The 24,937-nt window shown below is 53.4% G+C and overlaps 1 protein-coding gene across 2 annotated transcripts in view; it reads right to left on the minus strand.

The window, feature by feature from the left end:
• Nucleotides 1–2,925: 2,925 nt before the first annotated feature.
• The window catches only part of CPNE2 (copine 2), a 41,157-nt gene continuing 19,145 nt past the window's right edge, over nucleotides 2,926–24,937 (minus strand). For both annotated transcript variants that reach the window (XM_004583878.3, XM_058675188.1), the window contains exons 6-16: nucleotides 23,369–23,452; nucleotides 23,064–23,153; nucleotides 22,427–22,525; nucleotides 21,954–22,040; nucleotides 19,376–19,435; nucleotides 18,331–18,464; nucleotides 16,641–16,695; nucleotides 14,361–14,412; nucleotides 12,958–13,091; nucleotides 4,404–4,640; nucleotides 2,926–3,346 (exon numbers count right to left, since the gene is read on the minus strand). In XM_004583878.3, coding sequence (XP_004583935.2) covers nucleotides 3,239–3,346; nucleotides 4,404–4,640; nucleotides 12,958–13,091; nucleotides 14,361–14,412; nucleotides 16,641–16,695; nucleotides 18,331–18,464; nucleotides 19,376–19,435; nucleotides 21,954–22,040; nucleotides 22,427–22,525; nucleotides 23,064–23,153; nucleotides 23,369–23,452 — 1,140 coding nt within the window. In that variant the 3' untranslated portion in view covers nucleotides 2,926–3,238. The remainder of the gene's footprint in view (nucleotides 3,347–4,403; nucleotides 4,641–12,957; nucleotides 13,092–14,360; nucleotides 14,413–16,640; nucleotides 16,696–18,330; nucleotides 18,465–19,375; nucleotides 19,436–21,953; nucleotides 22,041–22,426; nucleotides 22,526–23,063; nucleotides 23,154–23,368; nucleotides 23,453–24,937) is intronic.

The following is a 24,937-nucleotide window of genomic DNA, read 5'->3' on the forward strand; positions in this document are numbered from 1 at the left end:
AGGCTCGTCTCCCTGGCCATCACCTGGTGCCAGTCGTGCACACCAGCATCCTCTATGCTAATTGCTATCATCTGTATTGAGCTTGCAAAGTATAAGGGACTTCCAAAAGTGAATGGGAAACTCAGATTTTCTTTTCTTTTAAGGTTTATTTTATTTTTATTGGAAAGACAGATATACACAGAGGAGGAGAGAAAGAGAGGAAGATCTTCCATTTGTTGATTTACTCCCCAAGTGGGCGCAGGGGCCAGGGCTGTCCTGATCCAAAGCCAGGAGCCCAGAGTCTTCCGAGTCTCCCATGCAGTTGCAGGGTCCCAAGGCTTTGGGCCGTCCTTGACTGCTTTCCCAATCCATAATCTAGGAGCTGGATGGGAAGTAGAACAGCTGGGATTAGAACCAGTACCCATATGGGATCCCGGCTCATGCAAGGCAAGGACTTCAGCCACTATGCTACCATGCCAGGCCCTCACATTTTTTTTTCATCCCATTTGTCCACTGTTTGAAGCTACTTCTGGTGTGCCAGACTGTGGGGCATTTGTGGACTATTTTTGTGGGCTGTAGTGTCTGATCCTCAAAGTCCTGTGAAGCAGCCCTTTGTTTAAAAAACTAATGAAAACTCCCAGTGGCCTGAGGTGGCATTGCTGGGTGGTGACTAGAATCTTCCCTTGAGCCTTTACCTTGCAGGTCTGGCTTTCTGTGGTTTCAACTTTTTTAAGATTTTTTTTTTTATTTGAAAGCCAGAGTTTCAGAAGGACAGAGAGAAAGATCTTTAGTTTACTGATTCACTCTCCAAATGGCTACAATGGCCAGGGCTCGGCCAGGCTAAAGCCAGGAGCTCCTTCCAGGTCTCTCACATGGGTACGGGGTCCTTGGGCCATCCTGTGCTGCCTTTCCAGGCACGTGAGCAAGGAGCTGAATTGGAAGTGGAGCAGATGGCAGCCTAACCCACAATACCACAGTACTAGCCCCTCAGCAACATTCAGAAACAGTTGCCAGTGCATACCCTGGCAGTGGGGGATTCAAGGATGAGGGGCTGTCTAGTCAGATCCCCATGTTCATTTTTCAGCTTATCATCCTTGTGGAAGCAGCCAGGCTTGGATTCTTTTCTAAACATTGGTGTGTAGTCACAGCCCTTTCTTCTGTGAACTGATGCCAGCCAGAAGTCAAGGGCCTTGTTTTGTTTACCCCTCCCCTGCTCAGGCCACACCCTCTGGCACAAACAGGGTCAGAGGGCCAGGTTGGCCCCCACAAGAAGCCTGGAAGTAGGGATTGCAGCCACCATCTCTGAGGCAGGGTGTTTGTAAGAGTAAAGCCTTTGGGATGCACACGGCACGGACTTTGCCTTCGTGTGGCCCAGTAAACATTCCATCAGTTTCAGTAGTCTGGTAAGCTACTCCCATGGGAGTTGGAAGGGAGTCCCACACCTGCAGGGGTGTGGAGGCTGGGAGGAGGAGGCAGCTGCCTGGAGAGGCCCCCAGTCACTCAACAGATTCTCCCAGGCTGGGGTGGTCACAACATTACTAGGATGGGATATACTTAAGATTCATCTCAACTCAAAAACAAGAATGAAACAATAGGGCCCGGCATGGTGGTCTAGCAGCTAAAGTCTTCACCTTGAATGTGCCAGGATCCCATATAGGTGCCAGTTCTAATCCCGGCAGCTCCACTTCCCATCCAGCTCCCTGCTTGTGGCCTGGAAAAGCAGTCAAGGACGGCCTAAAGCTTTGGGACCCTACACCTGCGTGGGAGACCTGGAGGAGATTCCTCGCTCCTGGCTTCAGCTCCGGCCATTGCGGTCACTTGGGGAGTGAATCACTGGACGGAAGATCTTCTCTGTCTCTCCTCTCTGTATATCTGACTTTGCAATAAAAAATAAATAAATCTTAAAAGAGTGAAACAATAGTTATGTGCTATGGTTGCAACCAACAGCTGCTCTTGCAGTGGGCCCCGGCAAATGAGGTGCAGTTTACCAAATGTGCTAGTACTGGTGTTCTGTCCATGTTGCCAACCTGGGGACCTGGGGGCAATGACATCTTGAAGGACTGTCCACCTGTCAGAGCCCACACTGCCCTGTGGTGCTCTCATGAGAAGTGAAGGGCGGTAATGATGAGCAGGATGGGTTGGCTTGGAGCCACAAAATGAGCAGAGGCATTGGAAGCATATGATCAAGGTGTCCTACACCCCCTCCACATCAGGTGGCTCCTAAGGTCACTGGACTCCTGGAGATGGGAACCTGCCTGGTGCTGCCCCATTCTAGCCGGCCACTAGTAGAAAGTGGTGACCTGGGAGGGTAGGTGGAGGTAGCTGACTTCCCAATTATTGGGGTACAGAGGGAGAACATCATTATTGGCTTGGGCAGAAGAACTGCTTGTTAAAGGAAAGGGAAGGTATGTGAGACTGGAACAAGTGTGGGCTGTATGAAAGGAAGACTCAGCTAGTTGTTCTGTCTGACCTCCAGTAGACTGGACATCCTTCTCTGCTTATTTCTTCATCTCTGGGGCTGCTGAAGGTTCTTGACAGTGCTGTAAAGTATTTACACGGGGCTGGAAACATCAGACCCAGGAGAATTGTTTAGTGGCAGTGGTTGCATGAAGCTTGTGTTGAAGGGGCTGATGAACTCCAAGAGGTGAAGGGAGGATGTGTGATGGTGGGAGAAGCAGGGATATGGAAGATGAGGGCCAGGTTTTCAGAGACTGGGTCTCTGGATACCTTTGTGGAGTTGAACTTGAAAGCCCATGAAGTCCCCACTAAAGAAGGAGCTGACTCAAGGACGTCTGAAACCCCTTTATTCCCCCTGAGAATAACAAATAGATCCAAGTCACAGTATTAAAAAAAATCAGAACAGCAATTGGGCATGAGGACACAGAGGTGTGCACTGGGGACACGTTCCTTTCAGTCTGTAGCTAGTTACTTGGAAAAAGCCAGTCGTGATTGTAAAAATTTTATTTTTAATAACAATAATAACTGCACTCAAATGATACAAAGTACATTCAATACTTAAGGGTGGGAGAGGAGGAAAGGAAGCTGCTTTGGCCTCTGGAAGCGTCATCAGTTTGACTCCAACAAAAGAGGCCCAGCTGTGCTGGGGGAAGTTGGGGGTGGAAGTCCGGTTGTAAAAAATGAGAACGTGAATTGGCTAGAAAAAGGCCACCCACAGGGAAACAGGAGGAGAGCATGCTCCTGGGGGAGGACAAGCGGCCTGGCAGCCACATGCTGCTGCCGGCTGGGCGAGTGCTGGTGCTCAGGCGGGCTCCGAGTTGGTGGGGGGCAGGTTTTTATGCTTGAAATACTGCACAACTTGCTGGGGCAACTCCGCCAGCACGGCTTTGGCCAAAGTCTCTTTTGCTGCCTGCAGAGCCGAAGGTAGGGCGGGGGGGGGGGGTGGAGGGAGAGAGAATGAAGATTAATGTGGGCACGGAAGTTGCGAGGGACCCCATGCCACATAGCTGTTAGAACAGGTATCCACAGAGGACATTAGGGCCAAGGGCCAGCTTCCCTGAAATTTCACCACTAAGCAATGCCTTTCTCTACATTAAGTGTAACTCTTACCTTGACATTTTAGTTTGAATTTGCCTGTGGGAGGCTTTTAGGGGAGAGACAGCGGAGGCGAGCTGAACAGCGTACTCATCTATCTGGCAAACATGTTCTAAACACCTTCTTAGCTGGTATACTTGGGCATAACTGATCCACTGCCTAGTGGCCAGCCCCAGGCCAGGTGTGTGAAGGAGATGCTCGGTCACCATCCCTTGTGGGACTAGGTGACCGACGCCCAGCATTTGTCCTCAGGGGGCTAATGCTCCAGGGGAAGGAGTGAAGCACTCTCACCCCACTCCTGGGAGAGAATGGTCAGATGGAAGGCCCACTACTCAATTCTAGCACCCAGAGGCTCCTCCAGCTGTAGGGACTTAGGCTGCCGGCACCAAGGATGGCAACTGGGGGATGGCACTTGAAGCCTGCAGCCAGCAAGCTGATCCCAGCCTCCTTGCAGGCAGACCTGGGATCACTGCAAGTAAGGCCAGAACCACCAGTCCCCTTAACAGAAGCCAATCTAATCGAAGGAAGGGCCTTGTCTTCCATTTCTCCTACAAAGAGGGGCTGGATAAGTACCAGAAAAGTTCCTCTCTCCTCCCCTGGAGGTCACTTCCCTCCATCTGCCTGAGCTATTGTGTCCCTTCAGAGACCCTGCAGGACACAGCATTGCTTCTGTTGGCCTCATCCAAGGCAACGCCTGGCATGAGCCTGGGCACATGTAGCCCTTAAAAGTACACAGACACTGGTACTAGGTGTGAAGGAGGCCAAGAACGGGCTGCAATAGCCTGTGACTTTTCATCTTCAATGTTGAACTCTGGTTGCCTGGGTTCTGGAACTGCCTCCCATCCCACCCCAGCTGAGACCCACACACTTACATTGCGGAACTCTCGAAAGGGCACAAACTGCACGATGTCCCGGGCTGCCTCCTCCCCTGTGTGGGAGCGCAGCCTGTGGCTGTCCCCATCCAGGAACTCCATGGCAGTGAAGTCGGCATTGCCCACACCCACGATGATGATGGACATGGGCAGCTTGGAAGCCTGCACCACGGCGTGCCGTGTCTCCTCCATGTCGCTGATAACGCCATCCGTAATGATGAGCAGGATGAAGTACTGCTGCAGGGAGGGGGGCAGTGGCATCTCAGCAGAGCTCCAGACCCCTGCATCCCTGCTGCCTCCCTCCCTGCTTCTTCCACAACTCCTCCCACAGCACCTCAGTCACCTATTGTGTTGCTGTAGCCCAAGCTCAGGACTGTCCGGTCCAGCCCTGTGTGCCACCCTGGACGCCACTATTGAGATGTCTGAGAGCCCAGAATCAAAGTCTGTCGTTGCTACTTGCTGTACTGTGGGACTCAGCAACTGACTCAGCTTAGGATGGCTCAGTTTCTTCATCTTCAAAGTGTGCCTGAAATGGCGGCAGCACAGTTGGCAGCCTTCACGATGGCTGCAAGACTCCATCCCAAGAGTGGGTATGGATACCTGTAATCCCACTTGTTCCTTCCTCAGCTTGGTATCTAAGATACCTTACTGGAGCTGAGAGTCCAGGCTGCAAGGCTCCTGGGAGTGTGGGACCTGTGCTGGGCAACAGATGGCTTTGAGTCACCTGCCAGATGTGGCTTTGAACATCCCAGAGGCACAGCGAGAAGAGTGCTTATTTGGCAATGGTCTTTCTGTTTCGGGAATGTGCCCAGCAGGGCAAGTCTTGTTGGTGCTGCTGTGTCTTGAAGGTTTTTGTAGCATTTGTTCCCCTCCCTTAGCAAGAGCAAAAGAAGGCTGGAAGCTGGGCACTTCAGGAGGTAGTAGTCTCCAGCCAGACTCTAAGACCAGCGAGAAATATTTCTTTTGATTGTTACCTTGTTTATGGTGAGCCATAATGATTTTTTCATTTCTAGGGGATAGAAAGTTTCTTTGTAAATCAATTGAGTGCAAAAATGCGGAATGATTAGTGTGGGTGAGCATGAGAAAGTTCAAACTCTGAGGATGAGGGGTGGGGTGGGGGAGGGCTGGTGAGTGAATGAAACCAGGAGAGCCCAAGGGTGGACCCCATGGGCAGAGGAGCCACGCACCCTGGCTGGCTCAGCTATCAGCTTCAATGTTGCTCTGTTCTTAGCCCCTGTGGTTCATTTTAGAAACTCCTAGGAAAGCATAAACAGATGCACCTTGGATCCTAACCTCTGTCTGGAGCTCTGCCTTCTTACCTTGAACACTCAAGATCCCTGGGAGTGTCATTTTAGTTTGAATGTGCCTGTGGGAGACTTTTAGAGGAGAGACAGCAGAGCTGTCTTTCCATTGCCAGAAGAGGAATTTGGGCCCAGACTAGACAAGGTCATGGAGCTAAGGAGGGCAGAATGGAGCCAGACTCCAGGCAGCAGTTGGCCACCTTCTCATTTACTCAAGCCGTTGGCTCCCTGGAAAACTGACAAAGACCCAGCCCTCAAGGGTGCCTTGCTTCTCTTATCTGTCCTCCAAGGGCATTCTGTGGAAGGAAGCGCAGGGTGGGCCCTGGGCCAACACAGACCCAGTCTCCTCAACCTAGCTCCAGGCAACAATAGTGCTGTTCTGTGCCTTTAAGAGACCAGTCTCTTGGCTGGGGATACCTGTTGCCATGGAGATGACAGCCTGAATCCTGCCGTGGAGGGCTGCCATGGCCAGCCCCCCATCTCCAGCTCTGGGGGCATCCTAAACCCACCAGATTCTGTCCCTCACAACCCATCATTGTTCTGGGGCTCCTGCCCCTAGCTCATTCCTTAACTCCAGCTCTGTCCTGCAGGGAACAGTCTAGGACAGTGTTTCTGGGGCACTTAAGCTGGCAGGAAGGAGGGCGCTGAGAGGTCTGGCAAAGAGGAAAGGAAAGAATGCTTGACCTTGTTCTAATGGGCCTTACCACTCTGTGGGTGGGACTTGTCTCCAAGCCCCTCCACTTTAGGTGCCGGTCCTCCTTCCAAACCCTCACTACCAGGGCTCCCCCATTTCAATCAGCCACACCACGCAGCTAGATTAGACAACACAGAGAGCTCAGGCCTGGGCCTCCCTGATAGCCATGCAGCCTTCCCCCCTAGGGGAAGAAGGGGTCTGGCTCCCTGGACGCCGACAGACAGCTGAAGAGTCTATGGCAATACACAGCAAGTGACAGGGTCTCTAAGATATGCCCTGTGTGATGCCCCTTTTAGAGGGGACAAGACAGGTTCAGCGAGGTGAAGTGATGTGTGAAGGCTTCATAGGCAAAGTCCAGATTCAGACCCAAGTCTGGCTGACTGTACAGCAAGGTTCTCTAAGACAGCCCCTACCACCGCCCCATGGCACAGTATCTCTCCAGCAGTGAGACCCCAGCAGGGAAAAGCTTGTCTTTCACTCAGCATCCTGATGCCTGAACTTCCAGAGCAGTAGTACAGTATAGGGCTCAGGGCTCTGGCATTGGATGTGAATTTTCCCTTCTGTGTGAAGTCACATGCCCATGTCCATGTGCCTGGCCTCAGCTCCTGCCCAGCCAGGCCTATGAGACAGCCAGCAGCCTGGGCCAACCTTGGCTGTGCAAATGAAGGTAACAAGTCCTGGGCTCCTCACCCAGCCTGAGCAGAGCCACAGTTGTTCAGGGGCCTCCAAGGTTCATGATAGCCCCAGGGGTCATAGCCCCACCCCTAAGACAGCAGAAGGGAGGCTGGAGGGGGAGAGAGATGCGAGTGAAGCAGCCACCCCCAGTGTTCCCACCTCCATGTCTCTCCTGGTTTCATTCCTTCTGCTTGACGTAGCCTTCCCAGCCACAGCTCTGCAAGCCATTGGAGTGGAATGGAGACTCCCCTGCCCTAAGCAGGCACAAGGCTGGTGATGATCTCTCAGGGAGCACTTCCCTAGACACCCTCTCTCTCTCCATACCGTGAGTGCTCCAGGCAGTCCCTCACATACATACACACTCCACACCTCCAAGGCTTCTGTGATGTCCGCATGCCCAAATCAGCCATTTGCTGTCAGGCTGAATCCCCAAACTCCCAACACACTCCAGGGATGGGCACTCTTTTCTTTTACCCAGAGATGCTTCAGGTGCCTAGAACTGTAAATAGTTGCTTCCCCTAATGCATTTAACATGGGATTGGATTGACAAGAAATTGACCACAATGCTTCCAGGCAGAGTCTGGGGAAATTGCACTTAGTCCATGGCTTATTTATGAGATGTTGGTTGCAAGGGCCCTGCAGGTGGAGGGGGTTGGGGGGTTCCCGGGATGCTAGCTGTTTCCTTAGATCCCCCTCCACTGGAACACCAGGTGCCAAGGTGACCAACTAGGGTAAGACAGGAACAGCAAGGCCCAGAACATGAAGGTCCATCATGGCCCCTAAATCCAAACCAGCTTTATATTCTCCAGTGGCTCTACACTGCACTCAAGAAAAACATCCCAATGCCCAATGGCTTTGTAAGCCTCATCTGTCCCCACTTGCTCTTCTACCTCAGGTCTTCACTTCAGTCATGCCACACAGCAGGCCTCAGGACCTTGGCCTTTAGAAAGCTAACTCTCATTCTTCCACCATGTTTCAGCTTGGAAATCACTTTTCCAGGAAGCCTGCCCTGAGCCCTCTGGGTTGGCTGCCACCTTTATGATCCTATACTCCCATCTCGAGTTCAGTCACATTGCACCATAGCTGCTGCCTCCTGGTCTGGCTCCCCATCAGCCTGCAGACTCGGGGCTGGTGTGGGACGAGGGGGCCAGAGGCCATATCTTGCTCATCACAGTCTCACCAGTGCTTTGCAGAACTGTGCGTGGTGAGGATGTATTCAGTGAATGAATGGGAGGATGCAGGCCTGCCTAGAGAGACGCTTCCACCACCTGCTCTCTGTTTCCTGTATGTGGGTGTGCCAGTGTGTGCATATGTCTGGGGACAGGGAGGGCTGTGCCACACCAAATACTCCCCCCAAACCAAAAAACAACTGAAAAAAAAGTCACATGATACATCGATTATTTCCTTTTGCATTGGGTCTCAGTGGGCTCAGCCAAATGCTAGCCCAAGAGGTAGCCCCAGGAGATTCAGCCACCATGGAAGCCCTTGTGTGCCAGGCACTGGGCTGAATAATTTCTGCATGGTTGGATCCTCACCATGCTTCTAGAAGGCAGGTGTTATTTCCACCATCTCTGTTGTATGAATGAGAAACTGAAGCTCAATGAGCCTAAGCTGTCTGCCCTGGGTCACACAGCCATGAAGTGAGGGAGCTGGGATGTGAAACAGATTGATGGGGCTCCCTCCAAGAGCTCAAAGCTGAAACATTTGTCAGCCTCCCCTTCTTTTGGTGTACATGAGATCAGGGATGGTGTAAGGCAGCAAGTACAGAATAACTGTAGCTGCCCCCTGGGCACCAGAACAAAAGGGGCCAGTAGAGACTCTCCCACTCCTCAGGCCAACCCCATTTCTGCAGCCCAGAAAGTCTTGGAGATCAGCTAAGGTCACACAGCCTGGATGGGTGACAGAGCTTACTAAGGACAAGGGAGCCAGGAGAAGGCCACTTCCCCCAGGCCAGGAGGACTGGGTCAGGACAGAAGTGACTGGAGAATCAGGACTAGCTGTCCCTTGCTTGAGCTTCAAGTCTTTTTGTTCCAAGAAAGGGTCAAGCTCTTCCCTCCAAGAAACCCTCATTCCCCAGAACACAGAAGCACACAGGTTGGCACCAGGCCTGGGGTGCAGCAGTCATAAGCCCACCTTTTCCCAGGACCACATCTCCTGCCCAGTCTTGGCCCTGGCTCAGCAGATGCAGCAGGTGAAAGAGCCTTGGAAGCAGCTGAATGCTGGGCTGCATTCCTGCTCCCTGCCCTGGGTTCTTCCCACTAAACAAACACACAGGCCCTTTTTCCCCCCTTCCCTTTGAGAGGCAGCTTGTGCAGCTGGCAGAAGGGTGGGGCAATGGCCCTGGCTTCTCAGTGGGAGGGGCCCTAGCTGAAGGTTGCCTCTCCACCCTCTCCAACCAGACCTATCCTTGTTTAACCTCTAGGAATTAAGGCGAGTGGGTGTTGACATTGAGACAATTGATATCCCACATCAGAGTTAATTGGCATGACTCCTGATTCCAGCCACCCGTGAATGCAGACTCTGGTCACTGGGTCCCTGCCTCCCATGTTAGGAGACCTAGATTAAGTTCCAGCTCCTGGTTTCAGCTCTGGCCCAATCCTGGCTATTGTGGGCATTCAGGGAAGGAGCCGGTAGATGGGAGCTTTCCTCTCTGTCTCTCAAATAAATTAATTTTAGAAAACAAAACAAGGACTGCTTTTGTAGCACAGCAGTCGCCTGTGACTGGTATCCCCATGAATGCTAGTTGGAGTCCTGGCGGCTCCACTTCCAATCCAGCTCCTTGCTAGTGCACCTGAGAAAGTAGCAGTGGATGTCCCAAGTGTTTGGGCCCCTGCCATCCATGTGAGAGACCAGATGGAGCTCTAGACTCCTGGTTTCAGCCTGGACCAGTTGGGGAGTGAACCAGCAGATGGATCTCTTTGACTCTCTGTCCCTCTTTCTCTGTAACCCTTCTTTTCAAATAAAATAAATCATTAATAAACAAACAAACAAAAAAAAAACAAAAAAACAAAAAACAAAAGAAACCACCAGAAAGTACCACCCAGGCCTTTCCCAATTCAGGTTTCCTATTCAGACTGCCTCTGTTCCTCACATCACCCCAAGGTTTTCTACTATTTCCCAAGAGAAAATGCTTAGCGCAGAGAAGGGACTTGTCTCAGTGCCACGGTCAAGGCTGGGATGAGAGCTATCCTACAGCAGTAAACCAGCACCCCTTCTTCTGCGCCCTTTGACCTCCTTCCTGTCTCAGGGTTCCATGTGTGCTGTTCCCTCTGCCATTGGATGCTCTTCCTTGAACTCATTGATGGTCTGTCCTTTCTAGTCTCCTTTGGGTACCAGGCTCCGCATTATCTCATTTAATCCTAAAAACTGCTGCCTCAAGGTAGGTTCCATTAGCGTTCCCATTGCACAAGCTAAGAAAGTGAGGGTAAGTGACCTGTTCTGGTCATTGGTGAGCATGGGAGGGACAGGGTAGGATTCAAACTCTGGCACCTGCTTCTGGGGTTCCCACCACTCAAAGATTGCAGCTGCCCTTCAATCAGAACAGGCCTGCCTCCCCTTACTCATGTAACTTCCCCACTCCTGTCTTTGCCCTCAGAAGCCAACCTCCCCCTCGCTCATGGCTGGGTGTCCCCTCCTCTGGGCAGTCCCCACAGTCCCCTTATTCACAGACTTGGTCCCTTCCTTAGTCTGGTCCATACCTCTGGGGCCTGGCATGGTGCACAGCCCATGACAGGGCTGACCTAAATCTATTTGTTTACAAAACAGAAGGAGTACCTGCCATATACCAGGCATTGGGCCAAACCCAGAGAGACAATGATGACGACGAGATGACAGTGAACAGAGTCCTAGTCCCCCACAGCCACCCCAAAGGGCTGAGCGTCCCCTGCAGAGATGTACAATAGACAAGCAGATGTGGACAATGTTAATGCTGACCCTTGTTAAGAGCAAGATGGGAGCTCTCAGAAACAGCAGGAGACCCAGGGGGTCAGACTGGTGGTCAAGGAAGGCTGCTCCAGGGAGGCAGCTATGGAGGGGGCCTTGAGGGATGAGATGATGCTGTTCGCAAAGAAAGCCTGGGGAGGAAGCAGAGCCTCCTCAAGGCCACAGCTTGGCATATGCTGCCGTTTGGATATGGTTATTTTTTAAATTTGCATTTAATTGAAAGGCAGACAGGGACAGATACAAGTCTCCCATCCAGTGATTCACTCCCCAAATGCTGCTAAGGCTGAGCTAGCTGAACTCAACCTGGGCCTCCCCTATGGTGGCGGTGACCCAGCTACCTTGATCACCTGCTACCTCCCAGGGGGCTGACTAGCAGGAAGCTGGAATAAAGGGGTGGAGCCAGGACCTAAATCCAGGTGCCAATCAGGATGTAGGTGTCCCAGGTGGTGACTTAATGCTGCTGGGTCTTGCTGGGGATGCTATCCTCAGAAGGATGCCCCCACTCCAGGCAGTCCTCCAGGGCAGCTGTCAGAAAACAAGCAGGCCCGGCCCCTCCCACTCTCTGGGCTCACTGGTTGGAGAGGGTGGCCCACTCTACATGTGCAAGGTGTGACACGGCGGAGGTCCCCGCCCCCCACCCTGCTACAGCTAGCACTGTGCTGCTTCAGTGTTTACCCTGCAAACCCATGAGCTAAATTAACCTTTCCTCTCTTTTAAGTCAGCTGTCCCAGGAATGTGGTTTTGGGAATGAAAATCAGACAGTAACACAGTGTGTTTGAGAAGCATGTTGGAGTCAGGGTGGCAGAAATCTCAGGGGTAAAGGAAGGGGCAGGGCAAAGGGAGAGAGGAAATGGACGAGTTTGTGGAGGGCTTGGGATGAGGAGGGGCTGGAATGGACCCGAGGGGTGCCTACCATGTCCAGAGAGAAACAGTGGTGGCTCTGGCAATAGGGAGGTGGCCAAGTCCAGGATATTTGAGTGAAAAGGACATTATAGAAGGAACTTTTGCAACTCTTTTTCTCAATGAAGTGAAAGCCCAGGATCGGGCAGAGGCTTATCCAGGGCTGCCCATGAATGTTGGTCAGGAGGGAATGGCTTACGTTTCAGCCCCGGATCAGACCTCCATGTGTTTCACCAGACCAAAAGGGCTAGGTACTGGATTTCCAGCCACAATCTGAGCTTGTGAAACAAGGCCTGGAGGCAGGGGCCAGAAAGCCCTACTTGTAAGGTCAGAAGGTGGAAGGGACCTTAGCAAAGTTGCCAAAGTAGAGGCAGTGGTACTCAGAGAAGACTCCTGACCTCCTGTTACACAATGGCATGTTGTGGGCAAAGGCAGGCAAGGTAACCCTGGTGGTCCCAACTCGGGTGTCTGGCCCTGACACCATGGGGGATGGGTGGCAGCTAGGAGCACTGGGAATGCAGGAGCCCTGCAAAGCTATGTGCCATATGTTCCAGATGCCATGCACACAGTAGCCTTGGCAGCCTCGGGCCAGCCACTAGCCTTGTGACTGAGCACCAGGCAAGGGCCAGATAGTTCTGCAGCCTTCAGCGTGAGAGGCTGCTCTGCTTGGAGCCAGGTAGCTCAGAAAGGTCGGCGGAAGGCCCCAGGGATCCCCATCTGCCAGTTCCCACCTGTCCCGGGAGTAGCAAGCACCCTCACTTGCAAGATGTATCCCACCCATTAGAGCCCTGCTTCCGCCTAAGTAGGAGCATAACAGCTTTCTCAGGCCTGAGCTCCCAGGAACTCAGGATCTATCAACCTGCTCCAACCCCTTCATCATACCTGTAGTGTAAACTGAGGCCCAGAGAAGACAGGGTCTCAAGCAAGATCAAGAGCCAGGCCCCTCTGGTGGGTGGGATAGGCAGACAGCCCCTCCCTGGTGTCAGGAAAGCAGGATCTCAGCACACCCATCCATGCCTGTGCCTAGTGGCCGCCTACTCACCGTGGCCGTCTGCTGCTGTGTGGCCTGGGCTGCAAAACGTGCCACATGGTTGACAATGGGGGAGAAGTTGGTGGGCCCATAGAAGCGGATGTGGGGTAGGCAGGCCGAGTATGCCTGGGCGATGCCGTCCACGCCTGCTCAGGGTCAGGAAGAGAATCCAGATCAGCCCAGACCCCTAAACCATGATCATGTCCTTTGCCCCTGCTGAAGCACTTCTTTCAGGCTCAACCAAAATATTCCTACATGGTCAGCTGGGGCCCACGTTTTAAAGCCAAAGGCCCTCAAGGTGGAGCCAGACAGACCCAAGTTTGAATCCTGTGTATACCACATCTTAGCCATGAAGTCTGGGGCGACATCCTTGTTGGTCAGTAGCTTACGGCACGCTGGGCTAGCAGACAAAGGCCTTGCCTGGCAAAGGGGCTTGCAAAGCTAGCAGTGACTGGGACGCCAGCCAGGGAATTGCCTTCTGCACACACCACAGGCTGAGGGGCTGCAGATGTTCACATAACCCCTGCACTCTGGTAAATGACTACTGTTCTGAACCCACAAATATCCCACCATTGGAAATGCCAGAGAGGCTGCCTAACTGGATCTGGGGTGAAATGTCCCCAGAGAGTCATCCCACACCAGCCAGCCTCTGCAGGAATACAGGGCCACGACTGCAGCAGATATGGCCAGCTCACGCTTTCCAAGTCACAGATGGGCCTCAGCTTAGGGCATGGCTGTGGAGACACCCAGGGCAGGCAGGTGCTCTGCCCACCCAAGCCAAGTCCCAGGTGGCAAGGTCTCCTGTTATAGGGACCAGCCCCACCTTCCTTCCATTCCTAGATTCCCTCTGTCCTCCTCCATGTTTCTCAACTGGGAGATTCTGGAATTCTCTTAGGCCTGGGATGGGGTGAGCATGACACTGACCACCACACTCCCCAGTCTCTACCTTGCCTGCTGCCTCACCGTGAAACCCTAATTCTTGGCTGGAGAGCTGGGCCAACCCTCTGAGGCAGGCAGGGAGGCGAGAGCATAGGAGGGGAGAGCAGATGTGACTGGGTGCATCCTCACTTGCAGGCTCACGCAGGGTGTCCTGTCCTTGTCACCTGACTGCCTGGGGTGTACAGTGGTGGGGAGTGAGGGGAGAGACAGGGCTAAGCAAGTCTCACTCCTGTCTGGGTAAGGTGAGGAGGCAAAGATTCAGAGAGGGGCAGAGATCTCTCCAAGGTCGCACAGCCAGGAAGGAGCAAGATGCTGTCCTCAAACTAGGTACTGCCTGACTCCAAACTCCAGCTTGTTTCCATCTGTCATGCCGAGTAAGCGTGCTGGGGAGGGAGAAAGGGGCAAGAGCCTATTCCCTGGGTTCTTCCTCTTCCCAGGCCTGGGGCAGGTGCAGGAGGGTGGCGGGGGACGCTCACCTGAACAGAAGGGGTTGGTAGGGTTGAAGTTGATGGCAAACTCGTGGGAGACCTGAAATGCAGAGACAATGCTGGCCTGGAAGCCTCCGCCCAGTGCCAGACTGAGTTCTGAACCCCCACCCCGGGTTCAGAGGACATCAAGCTTGCCCATATCTCCCCTCTCCCCCTGCCACACCCCAGTCTCCTGCCTATGACCCCTGCCCCGCCAAGAGTTCCTGAGGGGGCCAGCAGGTGCCAAGGAACACTACTGTCAGCCACGGCATGGTGGAACACCATGAGGGGACCTCCGAGGCTTTCCCCACATCAACAGGCGGCAACTGTGCTGGGAAGCAAGGCCACCCTATACCCGACCCAGGGACTGAGGCTATTTCTCTGCTGCCAGCTCCAGTGCTAGTGCCAACACCTGCAATCCCCCCACCCCCACTCTGGCTGGCTCAAGCAGAGAGCAACCTGGCCCAGCCAAGAACCAACCCCTGTGCTTGCCCAAGGCACTGGGTGGGCCATGTCCCAAGTTCTGTCTGTCAACAGCTACTGTGTACTTGGCCCTGTGGCCCCCAGGGAGAAGGAAGCCCAGCCACTCCCCCACACCACCACCAAGAGATTGCAGGCAAATGATAGTGCCCCAACAGGGAGGAAAGCCTTGCCAACCCTCCCTCCTTCCCCCTCCCCTGGAGTGGGTGAGCTCAGAGAAGGCCTCCCAGAGAGCACATAGGAATGCTAGGAGGCCAGCAGGAGCCAGCAATAGGCTGGGTTAATGGCCAAGCGCAAAGGCCCTGAGGTGGGAATGAGCAGAAAGAAGGTGTCCCTAGCAGGGGCATGTCAAGAAAGAGCGGGAAGCACCAGGAGGGGCCAAGCCTGGCCAGCTCCCACAGCAGGGGCTGGCCCAGTGCAACATGCCTTTTCGCAGTCGGCTTCCCGTGTCCATTCTGGCCTGGCCCAGCCTCACTCTCCTGAATTACCCTGCGACATCTCCAAGGAGGCTGTCGCTGGAGAAAACATCTCATTCAGCCTGAGTTCTTTGAAAGCTGCCTGGTGTCCTAGCAACGGGCTCGTGCTGGGCCTGACTGCCCTGGTTCACCCCGCCCCCACCCTCCAGGCAGCATCCCTGTGCCAGGCCTGGAATGCCCCCCTGGCTTGGGTCCTCTAGGATCCAGCTTCACACCTGATGGGGTCAGGATGCCCACCTCTCCTGCCCAGTGCCACAGTTCCTCCCTCATGTTCTAAATGACCACTGTCCTCCCCAGAGAGGACCAGAGAGGATGGGTGACTGAAGCTAATTCTGGGAACAGTGTGTGACCCAGCAAGGCAGATGAGAGGGGCCTTGGCTGAGCCAGAGGTGTCAGGTCCTTGGTGCTCATGTTCCACAGGCTGCCCGCTGGGGAGATGACAGATTGCAGGAATAAGTGTGAGAGCCCATCTCTTCCAGTTGGAAGACAGGACCCTGGTAGTGAACATGACCTCAGGCAAGTCACCTTGAGACTCTGAGCTCATTGCTTTTTTTCTGTAAAATGGAGCCTGTAACTGTGTGGCCTGAAAATCTCTTGAAGTTCTTCCTCTCTGGGACACCAAATTAAGCCTATCCTCACCTCCTGCTAGTGGCTACCCCCTACTACACCGTCCTGTCCCAGGGCAACCCGCTCCCAGCTTCTCCCCAAATCTCTGACCTGCCCGCCTTCTCTACTTCCAAGCTCTCACAAGGCTGTTCCCTGCCATAACATTTACCAAGCCTAGCCACTCTTACAAACTCCTGCTTGTCCTTCCCCTTTAGGCTTGCACCTAGCCTCCTCCGGGAAGCCTTCCCTGATTCCCCCAGGCTGAGTTGGGGCTCCCTCCTCTTGGTTTGTCCTCAGGCCCATACAGCCCCCATTTCCACAGGCATGCCACTGTCCACCTTGAGCGTTGCAGGCCAGCCAACATGATGTCCAGTTCAACATGAGCTTCAGATATACCAGTTAGTCTATAGTATATGAGTGTCCCATGCAACATTTAGGGCACACTGAAATGGCTTTTATGTGAAATTCAAGCTTCATGAAGGTGTTCTGTATTTTTGTTGGCTGAATCTGGCAACCCTGTCATCTGGCCCACTTGGCACGGATTTCAAGGAGCAGAGGCCATACGGTGCTGGCCCCTTGGATGGCCCCCACTCCTGCAAGAGATTCGAGCTAGAGATATTGAGTATAGTCGGGGCCGAGCACAGGCACAGGGTCCCCACCCAAGACTTCTGCCAAGCAGAAACCTTGGCACAAGCCCCACCTCAGCCCCACATAGGAATTCACTCACCTTCCAGTCGGGGGGCAGCTGGGCCCCAAATCCTAGTGCCGGAAACATCTTGTCACTGGGCAGAGACAGAGGAAAAACCCTGGTGACTCTCCCTAGAGACCTCTCCTCATCCACGTCCAGCCTTCCAGGCCCTGACCCAGGACAGTAAAAAACTCACTACCCCCAGGAAATGCTGGTTCTGCAGTTTTTCCCCCCCGAAGCCTACACCCGCCTATGACCATCAGGTATCCTGACCGCCTCAACAGCCAGGGCAGACATGACTAATCAACAGCAATACTGCCAACTAATTAGTCCGGCTGCTGCTTCTAGATTCTTCTTGATGGAAGTGGAATTACTGTTTATCAACCTGTTGTTTATAGCTCTGAGGAGCCTGATTTGACGTTCAAGGTCCTGTGTCATGTAGCTGGAGAATCTTGTCTCTCCTCCCACCTACTGTCCTTATCCCCCCACACTCTGCTTAGGCTTCCCCATACACACAGAGAACTTTTGTACGCCAGGGTTAAATTTGATGTGCCCCTACCTTTAATATCTCTCCCCAGTCTGTTCCTTGAAGCAAACTCCTATTTGTCCTCCAAGTTCCCATCAAAAATCCCAACTGCTCCCACAATGCCCATAGCTTTTGTTTCACGTGTAAATGGACCTCCCAGAATGCCAATGTTTTTTGCTTCCCCGTATTCCTCTTCAAATAAGACCTCCAGGGAGGAATTCAGTCTGTCTGTTTTAGGATGCCTCTGGCTGCTGGGGAGCCAAAAGATGCAAGGAAACCAGGAAGGAAGTTAACGGATACCATATGGGATGGAAGGTAATGGCGGCTCAAAGCAGATGTCCAGTACTCACGGGCCTGGCGAAGGCCGAGTGCCCGTCAGTGAGCTCAGTGAAGGGGCTGAGTGAGCTGCAGGAGATGGGGTCTCTGGAGTGCACCAAGGATGCTACTCCAATCTGCCCATGCAGACAGGACTCCCACCTTCCCTGCTCGGCAGACCATACTTCTGTGGCCAGGGGTTGTGCAGCTCCTGGTCCTCAGACTGCCTCACTCCAGGGTACTAGGCAAACTCAGGGGTCCTGAGCTTGCCTGATCTCTCTAGACTTGTCCCCCATTTTGCTCCCAGTGTGCTTGCCTCCTGGTCACTCCACTCTCTGGCCTGGAGCCCTCAGTCAGCACCATCTGTGATAGCCACACCTGCCTAAGCTCTATACTGCTTTCTTATATGGACTTTCCACTGGACCCTGGCCCACAGGTCCTTGGGAGCACAGCTAAGCAAACAGGCCCCACGCTTGCTGGTAGAGCCTCAGAAGCTGCCCACATGAGGGAGATTGTCAAGCGATGAGGTGCTGGCCCTGGAACCAGTTCCCCTGATCTGAGTACCTCTGGACAAAACCTCTACCTCCACCCCAGGCCTTCATTTTTCCAGCTGTAAAAGGAGAGGCTGTAGCAATAGTGAGGGGGTTGTCATCTGACCTGACTCTTTTTTACTGGCTGCACTTGGTATACTGCATGGAAAAAAAATCCCAGCTTGAATCTGGGACTCAGGTGTTATAATCTGGCAATTGATTAGCCATGTCTGCTACTGGCATAGGAAGGGGTACTAACAGTGTGTATGCCATGTGCTGGACTCATTCTTCAGGGTCCTTTCCAGCTGCAACAAACAGCTTCCTGGTATACATGGAGCCCTGGCTGACCCCAGCTTACCTGTCATAGTCCTGGATGATCTGCCCGACAGCCCAGATAGCCGACAGATACTCATTAGTGCCCATGGGGTTGATGTAATGCAAAGAAGAAGGATCAAGGGGATTGCCATTGGAAGCTGTGAAGTCTATTCCGACCTGTAAGTGGGATGAAAGGCCAGTGTATGCACCACTGGCTCCCCTATGCTGCCCCCAGGGACTCAGAGAATCAGATGGGACACAGGAAACCCAGTGTTTAGAGATGGTGGTCTGACACCCAGAATCTCCTCTGTTATAGTGCTTGGTGCAAGCTCCTGGCAAGGTCCTCCAGCCCCCAGAAGGATTTAGGGGCAGGGAGAGATGTGGCTGGGCAGTGTGGAGTGATGGGCAGAGTATGACAGACTCCACCCCCTGGCCTGGGACCACTGGCTTGAGAGCCAAAAACTGAGATGAGTGGCACAGTCTGTGGGCCATGGTCCCAAACATGATCATTTGTTGAGCATCTAATTACCCAGCACCTGATATCCAGGCAGGAACTATGCCACAAGCTGAGGTTGGAGCAGAAGCAAAAGGAACACATTTCCCAGACATGACACAGTCTGCACAAGGAGTGAGAGCAAATGGGACAAGCTGAGGAATCCTCAAGATACCTGGGCAGAGGGGAGGGTGAAGAAAGGGGTACCCAGGACTGGGGAGGATCAGGGGAGGCTTCCCAGAAGAGAGAGCAGAAGGGATAACACATGCACAGCCCTAAGATGGAACAGAGATGGAAATGAGGGGCGAGCAGGCAGGAGCAGTGTGGTTGGTGCCCCATGAGCCAGGAGGAAGGTGGTAGCAGGTCAGCAGGCGAGGGCCTTGATGGAAGTCCTGGTGGCCAGCAGAGAGAAGGTGGCTTTTTCTCCAAGAAGAGATGCAGCTGGTGGCTGGCCACACTAGGAACTCAAGCCCACCCAGCAAGACCACACCACTTGGGCCAGTCAGGCATATCCCTTGCCCCAGGAAAGTCCTTTGGGAAATGTATCCCAAGTCCTTCCTGCTGCGACTTGCAGGGGTAGCAGGGACAGGCTTACAGTGAACATGAGCTGGCAGCCGCCCAGGATGTAGTCCAGGAAGGAGTAGTCCCGGTGTATCTGGAAGGTAGAGGGGAGGTGGTGGGTGTTGGGGATTTGGCCACACTGGTCAGGGACACCCCAGGGGAGTTGATTCTGTATTGTTCGAGTCTCCACAGGGACAATGAGGCCAAGGAAAAACGCACAGGTCTGACCTTCTTAATCTCTCTACAACAAAGCCCCTCACAACAACGGCTCCAAAAGGATGAGGGACATGCACTGATGTGTCATGATGTCCCCCAAGCCCCAGGGTTGGAGTAATTACACCTAGCAATTACACCACGGAAAAAGCCTCAATTTGCTGCCATTGGGACTTGCCTTGCTGCGACCCTCACTAACCTCCCTTTGAACGAGGAGAGAACAAGCCACGTGGCCAAGTCCGCCTCTCTGAATTCATCATGCTGGCCTATCAGGCTCAGCTTGCTGGGACCCTGGCTGTCTCCTGCTGGCCAAGAATGCTGGTTTTGCCATTTTAGTCGAGTTTAGAAGTGTTCCTTTCCAAATAGATGTGCTTCAGTTCGTTTGAATTCATTAATTTTCAAGACTGGTTAAAAAATAATAATAAGGCAAGTGCCAAAAACTATGGGAAAAAAGATGTGAATGGTGCAAACTGCAGAAGCAAGAACTTGGAGCCTGTGTTGTGGCTCAGTGGATTAACATGCCATCTGCAGTGCTGGCATCCTATATGGGTACCAGTCTGAATCCTAGTTGCTCTGCTTCTGATCCAGCTCCCTGCCAATGCTCCTGGGAAAGCAGCAGATGACTAAAATGCTTGGGCCCCTGCACCCATGTGGGAGATAAGAGTTGATCACATGGCTTCTGCCTGGCCCAGCCCTGGCCATTTTGGTCATCTGGGGAGTGAACCAGTAGAGGGAAGATCTCTCTCTCTTTCCCTCTCTTCAACTCTATCTTTCAAAGAAATAAAATATACTTTTGGGCCTGGCGGCATGGCTTAGCAGCTAAAAGTCCTCACCTTGAACGCGCTGGGATCCCATATGGGTGCCAGTTCTAATTCCGGTAGCTCTACTTCCCATCCGGCTCCCTGCTTGTGGCCTGGGAAAGCAGTCGAGGACAGTCCAAAGCCTTGGGACTCTGCACCCGTGTGGGAGACCTGGAAGAAGTTCCTGGATCCTGGCTTCGGATCGGCATAGCATCGGCCCTTGCACTCACTTGGGGAGTGAATCATCGGATAGAGGATCTTTCTCACTGTCTCTCCTCCTCTCTGTATATCTGCCTTTCCAAAAAAATAAAATAAATCTTTTAGAAAAATGAAATAAATATATTTTTAAAGAAATTAATCTCTGATTCTGAACCTGTTTAAAACTTTAAGAAAAAAAGATTTAATTTTTATTTGAAAGGCAGATTTACAGAGAGAAGGAGAGAGAGCTCTTCCATCTGCTTGTTCATGCCCCAAATGGCAACATGGGCAGAGCTGAGGTGGTCTGCAGCTGAGAGCCAGGAGCTTCCTCTGGGTTACCCATGTGAGTGCAGAGACCCAAGGACTTCAGCCATCCTCTGCTGCTTTCCCAAACTGTTGATAGGGAACTGAATGAGAAATGGAACAGCTGGGACATGAACCTGTGTCTTCATGGGATGCTAGCACCTTCACCAGGGCAGAGGTTTAGCCTACTATGCCATGGCGCAAGCCCCTAAATTTTTTCTATTTCTTTCTCTGAGAAGCAGAGAGAGAGAGAGAGGGAGTAAGATCCCATCCATGGTCCTATCCATTCACTCCACGAATGTCTGGGACTAGGACTCAGTCAGGGCAAAGCAGGAGTCCTAATCCTTCCAAGGGTCTCCCACGTGGGTGGCAGGGACCCAATAACTATAGCTACCACCTGATGACTGCTGGACTGTTTTGCCGTGGGAACCTGCAGTCAAGAGCTGGTACCAGAACCCAAGTTCTGTGCTGTGAGAGGCAGTCCTCCCAGCCAGCATTCATACTGCTGGGCTGATTGCTCCCAAGGGCTCTGCCTGTTGCCTTGCGACCCCACTGACACCTCACAGAAACCCCATCCTGTTCCTGCTCTCTGGCAGACAGCAGTGTCCACACACCACTGAGGCCAGCCCTGGAAGCCCAGCTCTTATAGTCCCACCCATGCTGTTCCCTGGCTTCATATCCTGTCCCATCTGGCAGCTATCTAGCCAGTGGACATACCGGCTCCTTACCCACTGGCCACTGCTATCCCACAGGCATCAGTCACCTAATGCTTCAACTTGGAGGACAGAGCACCCTGCCTAAGCGCCTCTACCCCTGCGGTGTTCTGAACGAGTTCTAGAATGCCTCATACACACAGCAGCTGCCTTCTGTCACCTTCCAACCAGGAGAGGACTGAGAAGGTTGTTTCCTGCTCTGGGGGCCCTCCATGAAAGAGTGTGATATGAGACCCTCATGAACACCCTATTTTGTAGATGGTGAGACCTGGTGAGCTAGAACCCAGGCCACAGAGCCAGGACCTAGTAGAGCCAGCCCTCACTGGCTGCCAGACTGGGGCCCCGAACCTGGCTCACAGCTCCCGCGCAGCCCCGCATGACATACCTTGCAGGAGCGCAGGATGATGACACCCGAATTTTTGTAGTTTTTTTTCTTCTTCTGCTTCTTAGGGTTGATGCACTCAAACTCCAGCTGGGTGACACAGATGGGGAAGGAGCTCAGCTTGGGGCTTCCTCAGGCATGGCACCTCTCCCACACCCTGGAGTTCCCTTCATAGGCTTGGCAAGGGGGCAGTATGCCTCCTCCAGGGTGTCTCCATGGATGTCCATACCCAAAAATGCCTCCATGGCAGGTCTGGTTGAGGGCCTGGGAACCAGAGAGCTCCTGATTGCTGGCTGTGGGCTCAGCACTGCCTGCAGCATCCCCCTTAATGCCCACCCCAGCTGACAGATTGGAGAAGCTGCATCTTAGAGGGTCACGCTCAATGTCATGCAAGCAGAAAACATGAGTGGGGCCTGCACCTGTTGCCTTCAGAGCCCCACACCCCTTCCCCGCTGATGCTTCAGGGATCATCTCACCGGGATGCCATCTCGAGCCTTGCACATCTGTGACACGGAGGTCTGGAACTCGCCAATGAAGTCATGGCCCCCATCGTTGTCATAATCATAGCATGTGACCTGCAGCGAATCCAGTGCCGTCACCCCAGAGCTGACCCCCAGGCAGTGATCTCTAACCCCCCAGTTACCTGGGTAGACCCCCCCAACCAGGCGTTCCCTGTGGGTGGTGCCTGCCATTAGTATTCTGGCCTCAGGGGATCTTGAACTGCCTCCTGCAGAAAGCCTTCCTGATTGCCAGGGCCAGGACAAAGTATGTTTGCTCGAGAAATAGAAGTTGTATCCTCAGAGCAGGAAACACAATACCATATACACCTGTCTCGGGCTGGGACCCATGGCCTGGAAGGCCATGGCCTTGAGTCCATTCTAGACTCTTTCTCCTTCCTCCCTCCCTTCCTCCTTTCCTCTTCCCTCCCTTCCTTTCTTCCTCCCTTCCTTCATTCCTTCTTTCCATTTTCCTGGCCAGCAGCTCTGCAGCCCTCCTACACCATACAGAGCTGGTACACCAGCCCCACCCCACGTTGCTCCCCTGCCCAGCCACCTTCAGGAAACCTGACTGGACTGGTGGGCACAACTTGTACGCTGGACAAAAGGTCCTCACCTGGATGGGCTTCTCCATGTCCCCCTCACACAGGGACACCAGTGGCACGGTGAAGGGCTTCCACACAGGGTCCAACGTGTACTTGATCACCTGCAGGGACAGTGAGGGCCACGCTGAATTGGGCCAGGGGTGCCAGTGCTCTGGAGCCACAGCAGCCCCAGTGGGGAGAGGTTGACAAGGCAGAGAGCATCCCTGTGGTCTTGTATGTGCCCTTGGGGGTCCTCCGGGGACTGCACAGCCCCAATGCTGAGCTGCTAGGGGTGGGAGATGGGGACACCGAGACCCCCAGGTCTCCAGGCACCCACCTCTGTCCTGTGTACCAGCATCCACTTGCCATCGTCTCCAGGCTTGTAGAACTCCAGGAAGGGGTCTGACTTCCCAAAGAGATCCTGGGGGAGCAGAAGGATGGATGGGAACACAATCCCAGATTCAGGGGGATGGGTGAGGGCCCAGCTGCTTCCCCCACCCAGAGTCCAGGTAGGTGACATGGACAGAGCCAGCCTGCTCCCTCTCCCCTCTGCCTCTGTGAGGCCTGGCCAGAGGCTGGGACAACAGCTCAGCCCCTGGAACCAACCTAATCCCCCATACCCAGGGGGATCCCCTCCACTTCCTGGGGTTGCTCGAGCTTGGGCTGTGAGTCCCTGGGACCTAGCACTTGTGGGAGTCAGCAAGTAGCAGCTTGGGCAGGGGCAGGCTTCCCCAGGGAATCTGAAAAGCAGAAATAATCCTGGCTACCCATGGAGGAAAAGTGATGATACCCTTTAAGATCTACTTGTTTAAGTTACAAAATGTTCTAAAGAGGGTATGTTGGGGTGGGGAAGACAGAGAGTAAGCTACTGTATTTTGGACGGTAAGAAAACTTAAGGAGACAAATTCAGCAGTGGATGTTTGGAAAAATCAAAGAACTGTAGTTGGGGAGGGCATCATGGAGGAAGTGACACAGCATTAAAGGCTGATGGAGGTGAATGACACTATGACAACATTCAGGGAAGACAGCATCTCAGCAGAGGGCATGGCAGGTGCAAAGGGCCTGAGGCAGGAGGGTCCTGATGAATCCTGACTGATGGGGAAGGGATAGCAGAAGGAGCGGGCCAAGGAGCCAGACCACTGAAGGTGCCTCTGACAGGGCCTGCGGGGACCGGAAGGGCCCTGGGACTTGTGCTAAGCAACATAGGGTGCCCTAATGAATGAGTTCTCAGCTGTATTCTGAATACCTCTTTAAAAGAAAGAAAAAAATTGGACCTATTGTGGTAGCCTGGTGGCTAAAGTCCTTTCCCTGCAAGCACCAGGATCCCATATGGGCACTGGTTCATGTCCCAGCTGCTCCACTTCCCATCCAGCTCCTTGCTTGTGCTCTGGGAAAGTCGGAAGAGGATGGTCCAAAGCCTTGTGATCCTGCACCTTCATCGGAGACCCGGAAGAAGCTCTTGGCTCCTGGCTTCGGATCACCTCAGCTCTGGCCTTTACAGCCACTTGGGGAGTGAACCAGAGGACAGAAGGTCTTTCTCTCTGTCTCTCCTCTCTGTAAATCTGCCTTTCCAACCAAAAAGAAATACATCTTAATTTTTGTTTTAAATTGCTTATTTGAAAGGCAGAGAAACAGGGACAGAAATCGCTCATCTGCTGGCTCATTCCCCAAAAGCCTGCAACAGCTGGGGTGAGGCCAGGCCAAAGCCGGGATCCTGGGGCTCCATCCACATGGGTGGCAGGGCCCCAAGGACTTGAGCCATCACCGGCTGTCTTCCTGGGTGACAGGTGGAATTTGCAGCAGAGCTGGGACATGAACCCAGGCACCCTGACTTGGGTTGTGGCTGTCCCAAGTGCTGTGTTACCTGCTGCTTGCCAAGCGCCAACTCCCTTGAAAGCTCACTCCT

This window comes from Ochotona princeps, chromosome 16 (assembly GCF_030435755.1).
Source record: "Ochotona princeps isolate mOchPri1 chromosome 16, mOchPri1.hap1, whole genome shotgun sequence".
Lineage (NCBI taxonomy): Eukaryota > Metazoa > Chordata > Mammalia > Lagomorpha > Ochotonidae > Ochotona > Ochotona princeps.